A 19,592-nucleotide genomic window follows, 5' to 3' on the forward strand; every position below is an offset into this window, starting at 1 on the left:
TATAGCCCCCCTCACACACATCTCAGTGTATAGCCCCCCCCACACATCTCAGTGTATAGCCCCCCTCACACACATCTCGGTGTATAGCCCCCCCCACACACCTCGGTGTATAGCCCCCCCCCCCCCCCCCCCCCCCCCCCCCCCCACACATCTCAGTGTACAGCCCCCCCCCACACATCACACACTGCACCTCGCGCCCCGATGGGTGTGTGATGCATGTAGTGAATGCAGGCTATTTAAGCCAAGTGGTAAAGTACAGGGAGGATCCGCCATATTGGACTGGACTTTATCACTTCGCTATAATTACCTCTGCGGTTATTAGGAAACTGCAATATGGCCATATCGCTGTTTCTTAATACCGTGGTATACCGCCCAACCCTAATGTGAACCCGGACGCTGATCAGACTCCGCCCACTATGATGGAGTCCGTTCAGTTTCTGTTCAGGATCCTGTCTTTATAGCAGACAATGGAAAACTGAATCCAGCCGGCAATGGAGGCAACATGGGGAATCACAGCACATTAGGAAGGGCTGAAGTGAGAGGACCCCTTTAACTGGGTGAGAGGCCTAGGGCAGGATTTGGGGGTAGCATCTCTCTTTATGGAGAGTACAGTTGGCAACAGTTTTTGTTTTATTGCATTAAATTGTATTATTATGTAGGTCCAATGGGAATGTGTTTTTGGCAGTAATTACATTTACCTTTTGTAGCCGTCAGTCGGATTCCAGCGAGTCCACGGAGTGCACCGGCCGGCGGGCTCTGCGCGCTGTGACAGCGCTACTTGGAAACTCATTTTCCTATTAATAAGGGCTCATCGTTTGTGCCCTGCATCACGGATGCTGAATGGCGCCCCCGATCCTACGCACTGCGGAGCGCTTCCAGGGGTTTTCTGTCTGTGCCTCTGCACTGCAAAAACTTGTTCTATTTTTTATATATATATATATATATATATATTTTTTGCAGTGAGGACAGATCTGCTCCAGCCCCAGTGCAGGGAACGGGCGGAACATGTGCATGAGCCCTAAAAGTCAGAATTTCTCAATATTGGAAGCATCTGACCAGATAAAAAAAAGTTCCTGTTTGAAAGAGTGTTACCTGCTGACAGACTCCCTTTAAAACATACGTTTTTTTATTTCTTTTTATAGGGATAACCATTATTTGTGGTTAAATAAATGTTTCAGATGAATAAAATATGTAAACATTTCAAATGATTGTCTTCAATTTTTTTTTTTGTAAATTATCCATTTTTTTTTAAAAATAACAATATACTTTGGGATGGTTAGCCGCGCATGCCTCCGATGGCACACTATGGGGGAATGTGTCTGTGCTGTCCCTTACTCCACATTTATCACATGTCACAGGTTCTCTGATAAATGTGGCCCTTCTGCCTAGAGAAGCTCCTCCTCCAGTTTTCCTCCCTCCTCCTCCTGGAGTCAGATTGCAAATTTTTTTAAAAGTCGCAATGATAAATCTGGAGTGAAGCTCATTAACATAGTTAGCCACACCCACTTGTCCATCCATTATACAAAAACTGGAGTGATTGGTGTAAAAATGCAAAAAGTCACATTTTGTGACTTTTTGATGCCAGAATTCTGGTGTTCTGATAAATCAGGGCCTATGTATGATGGAACGGACACACACATTACTACTAGGGGCAGCGTCTACTGCTACGAGGGGCCTCCCTGCATTGTACAATGTGTCACAGGCCAATTCTGATGCTTCCTAGTCCACAGTCCCTCCTTAAAGGGGTTCTGCATTTTTTTTTTAAACTGATGATCTATCCTCTGGCTAGATCATAAGCATCTGATCGGCGGGGGTCTGACACCCGGGACCGCCGCCGATCAGCTGATTGAGGCGGCACTGGCAGTAGTGCCGCGGCCTTCTCGCTGTTTACCGCAGGCCCAGTGACGTCACGACTAGTATCACTGGCCTGGGGGCGTGGCTAAGCTTTGTTCAAGTGAACAGAGGATAGCCCCGCCCAGGCCAGCGATACTAGTCGTGACGTCACTGAGCCTGCAGTAAACGGCGAGAAGGGCGCAGCGCTACTGCCTTCTCAAACAGCTAATCGGCAGGGGTCCCGGGTGTCGGACCCCCGCCGATCAGATGCTGATGATCTAGCCAGAGGATAGATTATCACTTTACAAAAAACTGCAGAACCCCTTTAATGAAGTGCTGGGCCCTAAACGCGGAAGGTACAGTGGGGTCAAATGACTAACTAGTGACTGATCGGCCAAAAGCAGGTAAAAACAAAGCGGAAACGGACAAAACCGCATGGAACCAGCAGACACAAATCAAGAACCAAATTACACCAAAGTCAATACCAGGAGAGACACACAAGACATTTCCACTGTCACCCCTGCAGTTTCTGCACAGTGTGCCAGGCAGGGTCACAGCATCCATTTACACAGGGTGTGTGTCACCGGCCGCATCACGTTCACAAATTCTCACCCCATCTATATGTGCAGAAGAAAACGGACCCTGTAGTGACTGTGCGCTCTGGATTTCCTGCAGAACCAGCCAAAATTGGCATTTTGTTTTTTCTTTGAGCAAAAACTGCATTTTATACAGCAGGTAATCATCACACGCCATTTTGGGGTGAAAACTTACATTTCAATATTGCATTTTTATGTTTATATTTTAAATAAAACCGTACACTGGAATATTGCTTGTAGTACAGGAAATTGGTTTCTTGCATCATAGACTGAAATTTAGGGTTTAGTAGGAAACTGAGGTACGTTTGATAAGATGTTTGGCAGCAGAAAATGACAAAAGTCAGGATAAGGCTACATGCACGCGGTCCGCAGAAAAACGGAAGCCGTCCGTGTGCCTTCCACAATTTGTGGAACGGGCGGCCCATTGTAGAAATGCCTATTCTTGTCCGCAAAACGGACAAGAATAGGACATGCTATTTTTTTTTTTTTGCGGTGCCACGGAACGGAGCAACGGATGCAGACGGCACACAAAGTGCTGTCCGCATCTTTTGCGGCCCCATTGAAGTGAATGGGTCCGCTCCCAAGCTTCAAAAACTGCAGCTCGGATGCGGACCCGAAAAACAGTCGTGTGCATGAGGCCTTAAAGGAGGAAAAACCACGTCATCCACCAGTAGCGGCAGCGGCAGCACTGCCCGACTCGGCACCAGCCTGTATCAACCAGTGACTCCACCTGCTGTCATTATAGAGGAAGGAGATGAAAATGTGGAAAGCGTCATCTCACAGCCGCATGATGTCACCTCTGACAGTGACGTCACCCTCAGCCCCTTCCTACAAAGTTGGCCATTTACACACTGGCCTTTCTATTCTGCCGCCGTCCACCTGTAATGTGTCCGCTCCATCCAGGATCTGCCCCTTCTAAAGGAACACAATTTGGAAGGCCGTATAAAAGAAAAGTCGCTTCTTCATTTCTGAACCACAATCATGATCACCGCCACAATAGTTTTTATAAAATTTGTGTAACAGCTCACTAGTACATAATGGATGGAAAAGGTCCTTTTGGGGTACGGGAAATAGTCACTTCAGAGTGAGCTGGCTCAATCCTGTCCCTGAAAAGGACCTCAGCAGTATGAATCCTCCCTAGTGCATAATGGATGGAAAAGGTCCTTTTGAGAATATAGGAAATGTCTAATTTATTTTTTAAACAATAATGTTAAAGGGGTTATCTGATATCTAAAATATCCCCGGGCCCCTTGTATGGATTATACTTACGTGATCAGGGCGCCCGCGTCGCTTCGAATCCCTGCATGGCCGCCACTGCATCTCCCCGTCACTCAGATCAAAATATCCGGCGACGGGGAGAGCAGGCAATAGCAGGCCGCGACTGGGACAAGCCCCCTTGGGTCTGGTCTCCGTTGCGGCCTGCTATTGGCTGATCCCCCCTTCACTGGATGTTTTGATCCGAGCGATGGGGAGATGCAGCAGTGGCCATGCAGGGATCCGGAGTGACGCGGGCGCCACTGAGCAGGTAAGTATAATCCATACAAAGGGCCCGTGCATTGGCGGGGATATTTTCGATATTGGATAATTCCTTTAAAAGGATTCTGTCACCTGGATTTTAGTAACAGAGCTTTAAACATCATCAGTCTGCTCGTTTTGTATTAGAATACACTAGTATTACTACCCTAAGTGTTGTCCTTTGTCTAGAAAATCGCTTTTATTAACATGGTAATTACCTGAGTAAGGAGCCCAAGGGGCTGTCCCTCCGGCCGTTGGTGCCCAGCCGCGCCCCTTCTCCAGGAGCCCAGCACCGCCCCACTGCTAATTTATTCACTCCTCATTGCCGGCTGGCGCATGTGCAGTGCGTCCTATGAGGCCGATTCCAGGCGCTGACATGTGTCTCCACGGCACATGCGCGAGCTTATGGCTCAGTGAACGCATTCTGTGGATACACATGTCAGCGCCCCCGGAATCGGCCTCATAGGACGCACTGCACATGCGCCAGCCGGCAATGAGGATTGTGCCTCTGACAAGCTGTGGCCCCTCATAGCTTTGTCATTAGGTGATATGTCTAGTATTGGAGTTTAGGTGAATAGGGGGTGGGATGCAATACCCGACACTGTGCCCGGTGAAGAGCGGTGTGAAAAGGGCAAAGTGGCCATTGTGCTCGACGGCCGGGACCCCTTCCTGGACCTCGACTGATCGTGCATAGATTCCAATGCGAGTGCATTCTGGCCCCCTGCTTCCATTAAGGGCTCACGCACATGTCCGTATTTTCTTTCTGTGTCCATTCAGGTTTTTTGCAGCCGGTATGCTGAACCATTCACTTCACTGGGACTTGAAAAAAAATTTGAAATGACTCTGTCTGCATTCCTTGTCCGTTCCGCCAAAAAAATAGACCATGTCCTATTCTTGTCCATTTTGCGGACAAGGACAGGCATTGTTACAATGGATCTGCAAAAAAAAAAAACGGATGCAACACGGACATCACACGGTTGTGTGCATGAACCCTAAAGGGGTTGTCCCGCACTGAATCAGTTCTGCGTTGCGTGAGAATGGCAGCATGTTTTAAATTCTGCGTTTTTCACTCAGCCCTGGTCCCATAGAAGGGAATGGGGCTCCGTGAAAAACGCATTTCATCCGGATGTGACCTGGATGCAGTCCAGACGCTTTTTTCACTGATAGTTGCTGGGAGATGTTTGTAAATCTACAGGTTTTGTTTTTTTTCATGCGGGTAAAAAACGCATCAGAACTGATTGCACTGAACGCAAACAAAACTGACTGAACTTGCTTGCGAAATAGTGCGAATTTCACTGAACGCACCCTGAGCCAATCCGTATCGTTCATGTACGGCTTTATTCACACATTGTGGCCCTGTCCACAGGATAGCGGATAAGTGTCAATCCCTGGGGCCCCCACCGATCATGACAGCTCTCTGGCTTGGAGTGGCGATCAGGCATGCTCGCTGCTGCTCCACCCATCTGCACAGCGCTCACATATATCTGGCACTCCCATAGAACTGAACGGAGTGGCAGCCTTTCCATTTGAACAGGAGGGCCTCCGTTATCGTGATTAGCGGGGGCCCCAGAAGATGGGCCCCCATCACGGGACAACCCACAGTAGATATTCATCATCTATCCACAAGTTAGGTGATGAATATCAGATCCTTGGGAGCCCCATCGCTGAAATCTCCAATGTTCACTGGAATGGGGGGCCCCAAGTCCCTGAGGTCGTGCAGTGAGCTGGAATGGAAAGGGAGGGGGGTGGGAGTGAACCCCCATTTCAGTAACTGGTGGCGCTCCCCCCAGTGATCAGACATGTATCACCTATCTTGGAGGACAACCCATTTAAGGGCTGTTTCCGACGGGCGATCTTAAAATCACCCACAAAAAAAGAACACTGTTTTTAAATGTTTTAATCGCACACCCGTCCACTTGAATTAGCGATTTTTGTACAAAAATCGGACCTAAATGGTGCACTTTGTGAGTTTCTCTGCATGGATTGGCCCATTGACTACACGCGTGTGCCGCCGTCCACATGACACGAGAACGGCGCTCATCTGAATGGGCCCTAATAACTGCGGCTAATTAAAGGGGCACTCCAGGCAGAACCATACATTGTGATATACCTGGTGCAGTGCCTGAGGAGGCGGAGCCCCAGGGAATCCTTGTCATGCTCCACCCCCTCCAGACAAGGCAACTACTCCATCCAAAGACTGAACTTGCATTGATAATCCCCCCCCCCCCTCCATTGGCCCTAATCAATGCAAACTAATACAAATGCGGATGTTGCCCATGGCAACCAGATTACAGGAGGGGAATTAAAAGCAACGTTCTACTAGGTTGCTAAGGGCAACAGCCTCTCCCTATGTCCCTAGCATACATATGACGTCAGCGCGCCTCTGCTTGTGACGTCTCCCGCCACGTGCTTTATTATTACAAGGCGCTCTAGCCCGTCCTCTCTATCACTTCGGAGGAGCGATGACGTCACCGGCCGCTGAGCGGGAACACCAAGTTGTCAGTGTGCTGAGGAGACCGCGGCGCCATGAAGCTGCAGTGTGAGGTGGAGGTGATTAACCGGATGCTCCCCACATTCGGCATGAGGAACAGGGGGCGAGGGACCCGGGCCGTGCTGTCTGTGGGGCGGCAGGAGGAGAAGGGCTCCGGCCAGCGGGGACCGATCTACCTCATGATCTGCACCATCAAAGACAAGGCGGGCTCCAGATACAAGGCGAGTGCCTGCTGTCACCATAGCAACACCGGAGGCGGAAGAGGTTCTGCAGCAGCTGTTGGTGGACTACCACTCCTAGCATCCTCAGACCGGCTGGAGTGGTAGTTCTGCAGGTTACCGCTCCAGATTCACCGGATAGGTGCCGGATCATCAGATTGCGCGTCGGGCCGCGTTCCAGGGAATGTTTCTGGCAGGACTCTTCCGGTTGAATTCCGAGGCTCTGCGGCGATCCGGACGCGTTCTAGAAAAGCATTGCACGCAGCGGTTTTTGGTCCGGTTTGCATTTTGTGACAGTTCTGAACGCTGCTTAGGGCACTTTCACACTTGCGTTTTTCTTTTCCGGCGCTGAGTTCCGTCACAGGGGCTCAATACCGGAAAAGAGCTGATCCGGCATATCCCCATGCATTCTGAATGGAGAGCGATCCGTGAAAAAAGATACAAGACGGATCCGTCTGTCCGCATGACAAGCCGAGAGACGGATCCGGAGGCCTCTCACAAATGCTTTCAGTCACATCCAGATCAGCAGTTCCGACGACGGATCGCACTGCCGCAAGCGTGAAAGTAGCCTTAACCACTTCACACCCGGGCCATTTGCCCCCTTCCTGACCAGGCCTAATTTTGCGAATCTGACACGTGTCACTTTATGTGGTAATAACGTGGGAACGCTTTTACTTATCCGAGCCATTCTGAGATTGTTTTCTCGAGACACATTGTACTTCATGACAGTCATAAATTTGAGTCAATATAGTTCACCTTTTATTTATGAAAAAATCCCAATTTTACTAAATTGAGATTTGCAATTTTCAAAATTTCAATTTCTCTGTTTTTAAAACAAAGTGATACCTCGTAAAATATTTATTACTTAACATTCCCCATATGCCTACTTCTTGTTGGTATCCTTTTGGACGTTAGAAGGCTTAGGGTACATTAACACTTGAGGCAGGACCGATCCGACAGGCTGTTCACTCTGTCGGATCCATCCTACCGCTATTTCGCCGGACCGCAGCTCCGTCACCCATTGACTATAATGGGGACGGAGGTCCGGTGCAGCACGGCGAAAGGCCGCCGGACTAAAACTACGACATGTCCGACGGCCTCTCACAGTGCTGCGCCGGAACTCCGCCCCCGTCCCCATTATAGTCAATGGGGACGGAGCAGCGGCACGGCGAAATAGCGGCAGAATGGATCCGACGGGGTGAACAGCCTGTCGGATCCATCCTGGCGCTAGTGTGAAAGTACCCTTAGAAGTTTAGAAGCAATTCTTAAAATTTTTAAGAAAATTTCCAAAACGCACTTTTTAAGGACCAGTTCAGGTCTGAAGTCACTTTGTGAGGCTTAGGCTACTTTCACACTGGCGTTTCTGGGTCCGCTGGTGAGATCCGTTATTAACGGATAAAAGCGTTTGCATTATTCGGGTGGATCCGTCTGTGCAGATACCAGCCTTACATAGTAGAAACCCCCATAAATGACCCCAGTGTAGAAACTACACCCCTCAAGTTACTTAAAACTGATTTTACAAACTTTGTTAACCCTTTAGGCGTTCCACAAGAATTAAAGGAAAATGGAGATCAAATTTTTTATATTTCACTTTTTTGGCAGATTTTCTTCACATCGAGGGTTAACAGCCAAACAAAACTCAATATTTATTACCCTGAACCGGAACACATACGGAATGTACTCCGTATGTCTTCCGTATCCGTTCCGTTTTTGCAGAACCATCTATTGAAAACTTTATGCCCAGCCCAATTTCTATGTAATTACTGTATATTCCAAACGGAATGGAACCGGAAACACTACTGAAACAGAAAAACGGATCTGTTAAAAACAGACCACAAAACACTGAAAAAGACATGCGGTTTGCAGCTTTTACCTTATGCGGCGGTGCCATCGGGTCCCCATGGGGCTGTAGGGGGACCCGAAGGCAGCGCAATGCCTCCCTTTGGCAGCGCGATGCCTTCCGGTGATGAGCCTGTGAGATCCAGCCCCCTGGATCTCACAGGCCGGAAGCTGTATGAGTAATACACACTGTATTACTCATACAGCCAATGCATTCCAATACAGAAGTATTGGAATGCATTGTAAAAGGGATTTGACCCCCAAAAGTTGAAGTCCCAAAGTGGGACAAAAAAAAGAAAGTTTTTTCCCCCCCAAAAAATAAAGTTTCAAGTAAAAATTAAACAAAAACTTAATTTTCCCCAAATAAAGTAAAAAATAGGGGGGCGGGGGGAAGTAGACATATTAGGTATCGCCGCGTCCGTATCGACCGGCTCTATAAACATATCACATGACCTAACCCCTCAGATAAACACCGTAAAAAATAAAAAATGTGCTAAATAAACCATTTTTTGTCACCTTACATCACAAAAAGTACAACAGTAAGCGATCAAAAAGGCGTATGCCCACCAAAATAGTACCAACCAAAATAGTACTAATCTAACCGTCATCTCATCCCGCAAAAAATCAGACCCTACCCAAGATAATCGCCCAAAAACTGAAAAAACTATGGCTCTCAGACTATGGAGACACTAAAACATGATATTTTTTATTTTTTGTTTCAAAAATGAAATCCTTGTGTAAAACTTACATAAATAAAAAAATTGTATACATATTAGGTATCGCCGCGTCCGTGACAACCTGCTCTATAAAATTACCACATGATCTAACCTGTCAGATGAATGTTGTAAATAACAAAAAAGAAAACGGTGCCAAAACAGCTAGTTCTTGTTACCTTGCTGCACAAAAAGTGTAATATGGAGCAACCAAAAATCATATGTACCCTAAACTAGTACCAACAATACTGCCACCCTATCCCGTAGTTTCTAAAATGGGGTCACTTTTTTTGGAGTTTCTACTAGGGGTGCACCGAAATTCCGGCAGCCGAAAATATCGGCCGAAAATGCACCTAATCCACTTCGGCCAATATTGTTACATATCGGCCGAAAATATGGGGTGTGGGATTTGTCACCCACCATCTGCGGGCGGGCGCCGGGCGGGCGGTTTACTTTGTCACTGCATCTTTATTTTACCTTACAATCGTGACGCTCCAGTAACTAACAACTCTGCAGGCAGAGCGGAGGCCGGCGTAACGTCACTTACTCACGTGACGCGCCTGCTCCGCCTCCTTCATTCATAAAGTGGGCGGAGCAGGTGCGTCACGTGAGTAAGTGACGTTACGCCGCCCTCCGCTCTGCCTGCAGAGTTGTTACTGGAGCGTCACGATTGTAAGGTAAAATAAAGATGCAGTGAGTGATGCTGTGAGCAGCAGGGCTGGGGCTGTTATGGGTAGGGGGATCGGTCTATGGCACTGCTATGGGGAGGGGGGATCTGTGCACTGTTATGGGGAGGGGGGATCTGTGCACTGTTATGGGGAAAGGGATCTGTGCACTGTTATGGGGAAAGGGATCTGTGCACTGTTATGGGGAAAGGGATCTGTGCACTGTTATGGGGAAAGGGATCTGTGCACTGTTATGGGGAAAGGGATCTGTGCACTGTTATGGGGAAAGGGATCTGTGCACTGTTATGGGGAAAGGGATCTGTGCACTGTTATGGGGAAAGGGATCTGTGCACTGTTATGGGGAAAGGGATCTGTGCACTGTTATGGGGAAAGGGATCTGTGCACTGTTATGGGGAAAGGGATCTGTGCACTGTTATGGGGGAAGGGATCTGTGCACTGTTATGGGGAAAGGGATCTGTGCACTGTTATGGGGAAAGGGATCTGTGCACTGTTATGGGGAAAGGGGTCTGTGCACTGTTATGGGGAAAGGGATCTGTGCACTGTTATGGGGAAAGGGATCTGTGCACTGTTATGGGGAAAGGGATCTGTGCACTGTTATGGGGAAAGGGATCTGTGCACTGTTATGGGGAAAGGGATCTGTGCACTGTTATGGGGAAAGGGATCTGTGCACTGTTATGGGGAAAGGGATCTGTGCACTGTTATGGGGAAAGGGATCTGTGCACTGTTATGGGGAAAGGGATCTGTGCACTGTTATGGGGAAAGGGATCTGTGCACTGTTATGGGGAAAGGGATCTGTGCACTGTTATGGGGAAAGGGATCTGTGCACTGTTATGGGGAGGGGGGATCTGTGCACTGTTATGGGGAGGGGGGATCTGTGCACTGTTATGGGGAGGGGGGATCTGTGCACTGTTATGGGGAGGGGGGATCTGTGCACTGTTATGGGGAGGGGGGATCTGTGCACTGTTATGGGGAGGGGGGATCTGTGCACTGTTATGGGGAGGGGGGATCTGTGCACTGTTATGGGGAGGGGGGATCTGTGCACTGTTATGGGGAGGGGGGATCTGTGCACTGTTATGGGGAGGGGGGATCTGTGCACTGTTATGGGGAGGGGGGATCTGTGCACTGTTATGGGGAGGGGGGATCTGTGCACTGTTATGGGGAGGGGGGATCTGTGCACTGTTATGGGGAGGGGGGATCTGTGCACTGTTATGGGGAGGGGGGATCTGTGCACTGTTATGGGGAGGGGGGATCTGTGCACTGTTATGGGGAGGGGGGATCTGTGCACTGTTATGGGGAGGGGGGATCTGTGCACTGTTATGGGGAGGGGGGATCTGTGCACTGTTATGGGGAGGGGGGATCTGTGCACTGTTATGGGGAGGGGGGATCTGTGCACTGTTATGGGGAGGGGGGATCTGTGCACTGTTATGGGGAGGGGGGATCTGTGCACTGTTATGGGGAGGGGGGATCTGTGCACTGTTATGGGGAGGGGGGATCTGTGCACTGTTATGGGGAGGGGGGATCTGTGCACTGTTATGGGGAGGGGGGATCTGTGCACTGTTATGGGGAGGGGGGATCTGTGCACTGTTATGGGGAGGGGGATCTGTGCACTGTTATGGGGAAAGGGATCTGTGCACTGTTATGGGGAAAGGGATCTGTGCACTGTTATGGGGAAAGGGATCTGTGCACTGTTATGGGAAAGGGATCTGTGCACTGTTATGGGGAAAGGGATCTGTGCACTGTTATGGGGAAAGGGATCTGTGCACTGTTATGGGGAAAGGGATCTGTGCACTGTTATGGGGAAAGGGATCTGTGCACTGTTATGGGGAAAGGGATCTGTGCACTGTTATGGGGAAAGGGATCTGTGCACTGTTATGGGGAAAGGGATCTGTGCACTGTTATGGGGAAAGGGGTCTGTGCACTGTTATGGGGAAAGGGATCTGTGCACTGTTATGGGGAAAGGGATCTGTGCACTGTTATGGGGAAAGGGATCTGTGCACTGTTATGGGGAAAGGGATCTGTGCACTGTTATGGGGAAAGGGATCTGTGCACTGTTATGGGGAAAGGGATCTGTGCACTGTTATGGGGAAAGGGATCTGTGCACTGTTATGGGGAAAGGGATCTGTGCACTGTTATGGGGAAAGGGATCTGTGCACTGTTATGGGGAAAGGGATCTGTGCACTGTTATGGGGAAAGGGATCTGTGCACTGTTATGGGGAAAGGGATCTGTGCACTGTTATGGGGAAAGGGATCTGTGCACTGTTATGGGGAAAGGGATCTGTGCACTGTTATGGGGAAAGGGATCTGTGCACTGTTATGGGGAAAGGGATCTGTGCACTGTTATGGGGAAAGGGATCTGTGCACTGTTATGGGGAAAGGGATCTGTGCACTGTTATGGGGAAAGGGATCTGTGCACTGTTATGGGAAAGGGATCTGTGCACTGTTATGGGGAAAGGGATCTGTGCACTGTTATGGGGAAAGGGATCTGTGCACTGTTATGGGGAAAGGGATCTGTGCACTGTTATGGGGAAAGGGATCTGTGCACTGTTATGGGGAAAGGGATCTGTGCACTGTTATGGGGAAAGGGATCTGTGCACTGTTATGGGGAAAGGGATCTGTGCACTGTTATGGGGAAAGGGATCTGTGCACTGTTATGGGGAAAGGGATCTGTGCACTGTTATGGGGAAAGGGATCTGTGCACTGTTATGGGGAAAGGGATCTGTGCACTGTTATGGGGAAAGGGATCTGTGCACTGTTATGGGGAAAGGGATCTGTGCACTGTTATGGGGAAAGGGATCTGTGCACTGTTATGGGGAAAGGGATCTGTGCACTGTTATGGGGAAAGGGATCTGTGCACTGTTATGGGGAAAGGGATCTGTGCACTGTTATGGGGAAAGGGATCTGTGCACTGTTATGGGGAAAGGGATCTGTGCACTGTTATGGGGAAAGGGATCTGTGCACTGTTATGGGGAAAGGGATCTGTGCACTGTTATGGGGAAAGGGATCTGTGCACTGTTATGGGGAAAGGGATCTGTGCACTGTTATGGGGAAAGGGATCTGTGCACTGTTATGGGGAAAGGGATCTGTGCACTGTTATGGGGAAAGGGATCTGTGCACTGTTATGGGGAAAGGGATCTGTGCACTGTTATGGGGAAAGGGATCTGTGCACTGTTATGGGGAAAGGGATCTGTGCACTGTTATGGGGAAAGGGATCTGTGCACTGTTATGGGGAAAGGGATCTGTGCACTGTTATGGGGAAAGGGATCTGTGCACTGTTATGGGGAAAGGGATCTGTGCACTGTTATGGGGAAAGGGATCTGTGCACTGTTATGGGGAAAGGGATCTGTGCACTGTTATGGGGAAAGGGATCTGTGCACTGTTATGGGGAAAGGGATCTGTGCACTGTTATGGGGAAAGGGATCTGTGCACTGTTATGGGGAAAGGGATCTGTGCACTGTTATGGGGAAAGGGATCTGTGCACTGTTATGGGGAAAGGGATCTGTGCACTGTTATGGGGAAAGGGATCTGTGCACTGTTATGGGGAAAGGGATCTGTGCACTGTTATGGGGAAAGGGATCTGTGCACTGTTATGGGGAAAGGGATCTGTGCACTGTTATGGGGAAAGGGATCTGTGCACTGTTATGGGGAAAGGGATCTGTGCACTGTTATGGGGAAAGGGATCTGTGCACTGTTATGGGGAAAGGGATCTGTGCACTGTTATGGGGAAAGGGATCTGTGCACTGTTATGGGGAAAGGGATCTGTGCACTGTTATGGGGAAAGGGATCTGTGCACTGTTATGGGGAAAGGGATCTGTGCACTGTTATGGGGAAAGGGATCTGTGCATTGTTATGGGGAAAGGGATCTGTGCACTGTTATGGGGAAAGGGATCTGTGCACTGTTATGGGGAAAGGGATCTGTGCACTGTTATGGGGAAAGGGATCTGTGCACTGTTATGGGGAAAGGGATCTGTGCACTGTTATGGGGAAAGGGATCTGTGCACTGTTATGGGGAAAGGGATCTGTGCACTGTTATGGGGAAAGGGATCTGTGCACTGTTATGGGGAAAGGGATCTGTGCACTGTTATGGGGAAAGGGATCTGTGCACTGTTATGGGGAAAGGGATCTGTGCACTGTTATGGGGAAAGGGATCTGTGCACTGTTATGGGGAAAGGGATCTGTGCACTGTTATGGGGAAAGGGATCTGTGCACTGTTATGGGGAAAGGGATCTGTGCACTGTTATGGGGAAAGGGATCTGTGCACTGTTATGGGGAAAGGGATCTGTGCACTGTTATGGGGAAAGGGATCTGTGCACTGTTATGGGGAAAGGGATCTGTGGACTGTTATGGGGAAAGGGATCTGTGCACTGTTATGGGGAAAGGGATCTGTGCACTGTTATGGGGAAAGGGATCTGTGCACTGTTATGGGGAAAGGGATCTGTGCACTGTTATGGGGAAAGGGATCTGTGCACTGTTATGGGGAAAGGGATCTGTGCACTGTTATGGGGAAAGGGATCTGTGCACTGTTATGGGGAAAGGGATCTGTGCACTGTTATGGGGAAAGGGATCTGTGCACTGTTATGGGGAAAGGGATCTGTGCACTGTTATGGGGAAAGGGATCTGTGCACTGTTATGGGGAAAGGGATCTGTGCACTGTTATGGGGAAAGGGATCTGTGCACTGTTATGGGGAAAGGGATCTGTGCACTGTTATGGGGAAAGGGATCTGTGCACTGTTATGGGGAAAGGGATCTGTGCACTGTTATGCCCATAACAGTGCACATATCCCCTTTCCATAACAGTGCACAGATCCCCCCTCTCCATAACAGTGCACAGATCCCCCTCTCCATAACAGCGCCACCCACAGATCCCCCTCTCCATAACAGCGCCACCCACAGATCCCCCTCTCCATAACAGAGCCACCCACAGATCCCCCTCTCCATAACAGAGCCACCCACAGTTCCCCCTCTCCATAACAGCGCCACCCACAGATCCCCTCTCTCCATAACAGCGCCACCCACAGATCCCCTCTCTCCATAACAGCGCCACCCACAGATCCCCCTCTCCATAACAGCGCCACCCACAGATCCCCCTCTCCATAACAGAGCCACCCACAGATCCCCCTCTCCATAACAGCGCCACCCACAGATCCCCCTCTCCATAACAGCGCCACCCACAGATCCCCCTCTCCATAACAGCGCCACCCACAGATCCCCCTCTCCATAACAGAGCCACCCACAGATCCCCCTCTCCATAACAGAGCCACCCACAGATCCCCCTCTCCATAACAGCGCCACCCACAGATCCCCTCTCTCCATAACAGCGCCACCCACAGATCCCCCTCTCCATAACAGCGCCACCCACAGATCCCCCTCTCCATAACAGCGCCACCCACAGATCCCCCTCTCCATAACAGCGCCACCCACAGATCCCCCTCTCCATAACAGCGCCACCCACAGATCCCCCTCTCCATAACAGCGCCACCCACAGATCCCCCTCTCCATAACAGCGCCACCCACAGATCCCCCTCTCCATAACAGCGCCACCCACAGATCCCCCTCTCCATAACAGCGCCACCCACAGATCCCCCTCTCCATAACAGCGCCACCCACAGATCCCCCTCTCCATAACAGCGCCACCCACAGATCCCCCTCTCCATAACAGCGCCACCCACAGATCCCCCTCTCCATAACAGCGCCACCCACAGATCCCCCTCTCCATAACAGCGCCACCCACAGATCCCCCTCTCCATAACAGCGCCACCCACAGATCCCCCTCTCCATAACAGCGCCACCCACAGATCCCCCTCTCCATAACAGCGCCACCCACAGATCCCCCTCTCCATAACAGCGCCACCCACAGATCCCCCTCTCCATAACAGCGCCACCCACAGATCCCCCTCTCCATAACAGCGCCACCCACAGATCCCCCTCTCCATAACAGCGCCACCCACAGATCCCCCTCTCCATAACAGCGCCACCCACAGATCCCCCTCTCCATAACAGCGCCACCCACAGATCCCCCTCTCCATAACAGCGCCACCCACAGATGAATTTCATTCATGAAAAATAATTATTAATAAAATCATTAAAAAAAAAGTATTTTAAAAGTATTTGGGCAAAAAGGCAGTTTCGGGTTTCGGTCAAGGGCATCCTGAATTTTCGGTTTCGGACCAGAATTTTCATTTCGGTGCACCCCTAGTTTCTACTCTAGGGGTGCATCAGGGGGGCTTCAAATGGGACATGGTGTCCAGCAAAATCTGCCTTCCAAAAACCATATGGCATTCCTTTCCTTCTGCGCCCTGCCGTGTGCCCGTACAGCGGTTTACGACCACATATGGGGGGTTTCTGTAAACTACAGAATCAGGGCCATAAATAATGAGTTTTGTTTGGCTGTTAACCCTTGCTTTGTAACTGGAAATAAAATATTAAAATGGAAAATCTGCCAAAAAAGTGAAATTTTGAAATTGTATCTCTATTTTCAATTCATTCTTGTGGAACACCTAAAGGGTTAACAACGTTTGTAAAATCAGTTTTGAATACCTTGAGGGGTGTAGTTTCTAGAATGGGGTCATTTTTGGGTAGATTCTATTATGTAAGCCTCGCAAAGTGACTTCAGACCTGAACTGGTCCTTTTAAAAAGGTTGGTTTTTGAAAATTTCTGAGAAACTTCTAAGATTTACTTCTAAGCCTTGTAACATCACCCAAAAATAAAATGTCATTCCCAAAATGATCCTAACATGAAGAAGACATATGGGGAATGTAAAGTAATAACTATTTTTGTAGGTATTACTATGTATTATAGAAGTAGAGAAATTGAAACTTGGAAATTAGCAAATTTTTCCAAATTTGGTATTTTTTTATAAATAAAAATGATTTTTTTTTTACTCCATTTTACGAGTGTCATGAAGTACAATATGTGACGAAAAAACGATCTCAGAACGGCCTTGATAAGTAAAAGCGTTTTAAAGTTATCACCACTTAAAGTGACACTGGTCAGATTTGCAAAAAATGGCCTAGTCCTTAAGGTGAAATGAGCCCCTTGGAGCAAAATAGTTCCTCTGCTCTTTACTTGGAGCCGCCCCCCTGATTGAAAATTATCTCACACCACGACTACTGCCTACATCATCCGCCACTCATCGGTGCATGCGCAGTAGTGCGGACTAGGAACTGGCGGCATGAGCCCTAATATATTTTATCAGAACTGTAATCGTAGCTGAGCATTCAGAGTGGAGAGTTAATGTAGGAAACCTGCAGACACCAAATTATTTTTAATTTTTTTGTAACCGGAACATAATAAATCTTTTGTCCTCCTGTTCATGACGGGAGTGCCTGATTCGGCCACTAGATGGCGACCGTGCCCTAGAATTCGGCTGAAGCCCCAGTCTTGCTGTGATGTCTGTCAGAGAAAAGTGATCTGGTTTTGGTGGTGACCTCTGAGGTCACATGATCTGTCACACGACCAAAGCTTTGTAAACAGTTGCTCAATGTGACGCTCGCGCAGGTCTGCATCCCTCGGTATACGGTTTTTAGCGACGCTCGCTAACTGCCCATCTCTTCTGTCTTTCAGCTGCAAGAGAACATTGAGAATTTGTTTTCCAAGTTTGTAAATGAAGGGAAAGCCACAATACGACTCAGAGAGCCGGCGCTGGATGTCTGTCTCAGCAAGGTACACGCGCAGATGGGTATTTCTGCATTTTACACAATTCTGGCACCTATAGGAGTAAGAATGGGAGACCCTTCAGTAGGACTCGTCACCCTTCCTGACTGACTTGGTAAATACTTGTATCCCCTTAAAATAACAATTCTAGAGCGTCTTTTCTTTCCACCTTTGTTTTGTTGTTCCCCCATTATTCCTCCCAGAAATGTATTAATAAATTGACAACTTGACAATTGGCCCTACACAGTCTGATACTGGTAGCAGTTATTGGAGAGTGTCAGACATGTGGGGACCCCCCCCCCCCCCTTCCCCAACTAGTAACACACCCAGTTATCAGGATAATGATAAACCTCCAGGAGGAATAATAGAGGACCCTTACCACACACTATTATAAGAAAAGATGCTTCAGAGTTATGTGGTCAACGTAAGTATTTAGTAGAACAGATTTGGGTGGCACAGGCCTGTTAGCGGCTCTTCACATTGCAGAAAGCACCGCAGGACGGCAGACGTGATCTGCGCTGTTCCGCTTTATGTATGTAAATGGGGGAATCTCCAGCAGAAAACACAAGTTACAAAGTGGACTCAACATGAATCAATAAAAATATCCAAGGGCGATCGACCCCAGAAAATACAAACTGTGAGCTGAGCCGGACATATTGGGCCTCGTAATAAGAGCGCAGACGGCAGCCTCCCCCACACGTGTCCCGTTATTGGCTTCTTGCGGGGTACAGCCAACCTCCTAATGTGCCCCGAGGTGTCCCACGACTCTCCCCCAGTGGCAGATGTCAGGGCGAAATAAGGATCAGGATTTGAACATGCCTGATCTGTTTTCATGGGGGTAATCCTCCACCTGAGGTGTCTGGCATCAGCTTCTTCCTTCTCCCTTTGCATGCTTAGCTGAGCCGAGGGTGCATGTGTACGGGAGGGAGGGATAGCTTTTGTTGGGCGGACCGCTGCCTGAGATGTATGAGAAGCGTTATAGCGGGTTCGTGAGACCTTTTATAGACCTGGACAGAAAACATTCCATCAGAAAATGACCTAATGTTTCAGGCTTCTTTCACACTTGCGTTAGATTTGTCCGGGAGGGGAACAGCCTGCCGGATCCGTACTACCCCCCCCCATAAACAACTTTATAAAGGCACTTGTAATAAGGCCCCACTCCTCAAGCGTTTTTATTCTCCGTGTTTCAGGCTGATGTCTGCAACTTGAAGAACTTCATTTCGGCAGTGAGTTTAGCTCACAAGGGCACAGATGCCAGCCCCGTCCCGCTGTCACGTCTGACTCCCGCCAAGACCTCTGAAATAGAAAAACCCAGAGCCAAAATGATTATTACTTCCAAGAAGGACTATCCCCTGACGAAGAGCTTCCCCTACTCGCTGGAGCACCTTCAGGTCTCCTACTGCAAGCTGGCCCGGGTGGACATGCGGATGCTGTGCTTAAAGAGACTTCAGAAACTTGATCTCAGCAACAACCACATCAAGAAGCTGCCAAAGACCATCGGGGACCTGGCCTGCCTCCAGGAGCTGACCCTGCACAATAACTTTCTGGAGACGTTTGAGGTAGAGCTGTGTAACTCCACCTTGAGGAGCTCTCTGAAGGCGTTGGACTTGAGTGAGAACAGACTAAAGGCTCTTCCTTTCCAGTTCTGCAACCTCCAGGAACTCGTCAGCCTGAAGCTGGATGGCAATGAGCTCGTCCAGTTGCCGTTTGCCATTGGCAAGCTGAGTAAACTGCGCTTCCTTTCCGCCACCAAGAACAAACTTCCGTATCTGCCCAACAGCTTCAGGACGTTGGTGCTGGAGAACCTGGATCTGTTTGGTAATCCCTTTGCAAAAGCAAATCCAATGGCTCCCGACATCCGGCTGAAGGTCCCGCTTACGTTACTGGAAACCGCTTCTAGGGCCACTCTCGGCTACAGGTAGAGTATCGCTTGGGCCACTTGTTAACGCCTTCCTGACTAGCCTATAGATGTGACCTTGCTAGAATGACATTAAAGGTGTTGTCCGGTTTCCGATATTGGCGACCTTTCCTTACCGCTGTGGTCCCTTCA

General features: G+C 49.2%; 1 protein-coding gene across 1 annotated transcript; it reads left to right on the forward strand.

Annotated features, from left to right (window-relative positions):
• Window positions 1–6,417: 6,417 nt before the first annotated feature.
• On the forward strand, window positions 6,418–19,520 carry LRR1 (leucine rich repeat protein 1). The gene is made up of 3 exons (XM_040411686.1): window positions 6,418–6,656; window positions 17,453–17,551; window positions 18,733–19,520. Exons 1-3 carry the CDS (start codon window positions 6,471–6,473, stop codon window positions 19,462–19,464), a joined length of 1,017 nt encoding a protein of 338 aa, XP_040267620.1. The 5' UTR covers window positions 6,418–6,470; the 3' UTR covers window positions 19,465–19,520.
• The last annotated feature ends 72 nt before the right edge of the window (window positions 19,521–19,592 follow it).

The sequence above is a fragment of the Bufo bufo genome, chromosome 11 (genome assembly GCF_905171765.1).
Source record: "Bufo bufo chromosome 11, aBufBuf1.1, whole genome shotgun sequence".
NCBI lineage: Eukaryota > Metazoa > Chordata > Amphibia > Anura > Bufonidae > Bufo > Bufo bufo.

What these genes read in the sequence shown, in the direction of transcription:
- LRR1 (XM_040411686.1), top strand. Translation starts at nt 6,471, where the DNA reads ATGAAGCTGCAGTGTGAGGTGGAGGTGATTAACCGGATGCTCCCCACA. An exon ending in AGGCGGGCTCCAGATACAAG is followed by an intron (nt 6,657 to 17,452) that starts GCGAGTGCCTGC and finishes TCTGTCTTTCAG; the next exon opens with CTGCAAGAGAACATTGAGAA. An exon ending in TGGATGTCTGTCTCAGCAAG is followed by an intron (nt 17,552 to 18,732) that starts GTACACGCGCAG and finishes TCCGTGTTTCAG; the next exon opens with GCTGATGTCTGCAACTTGAA.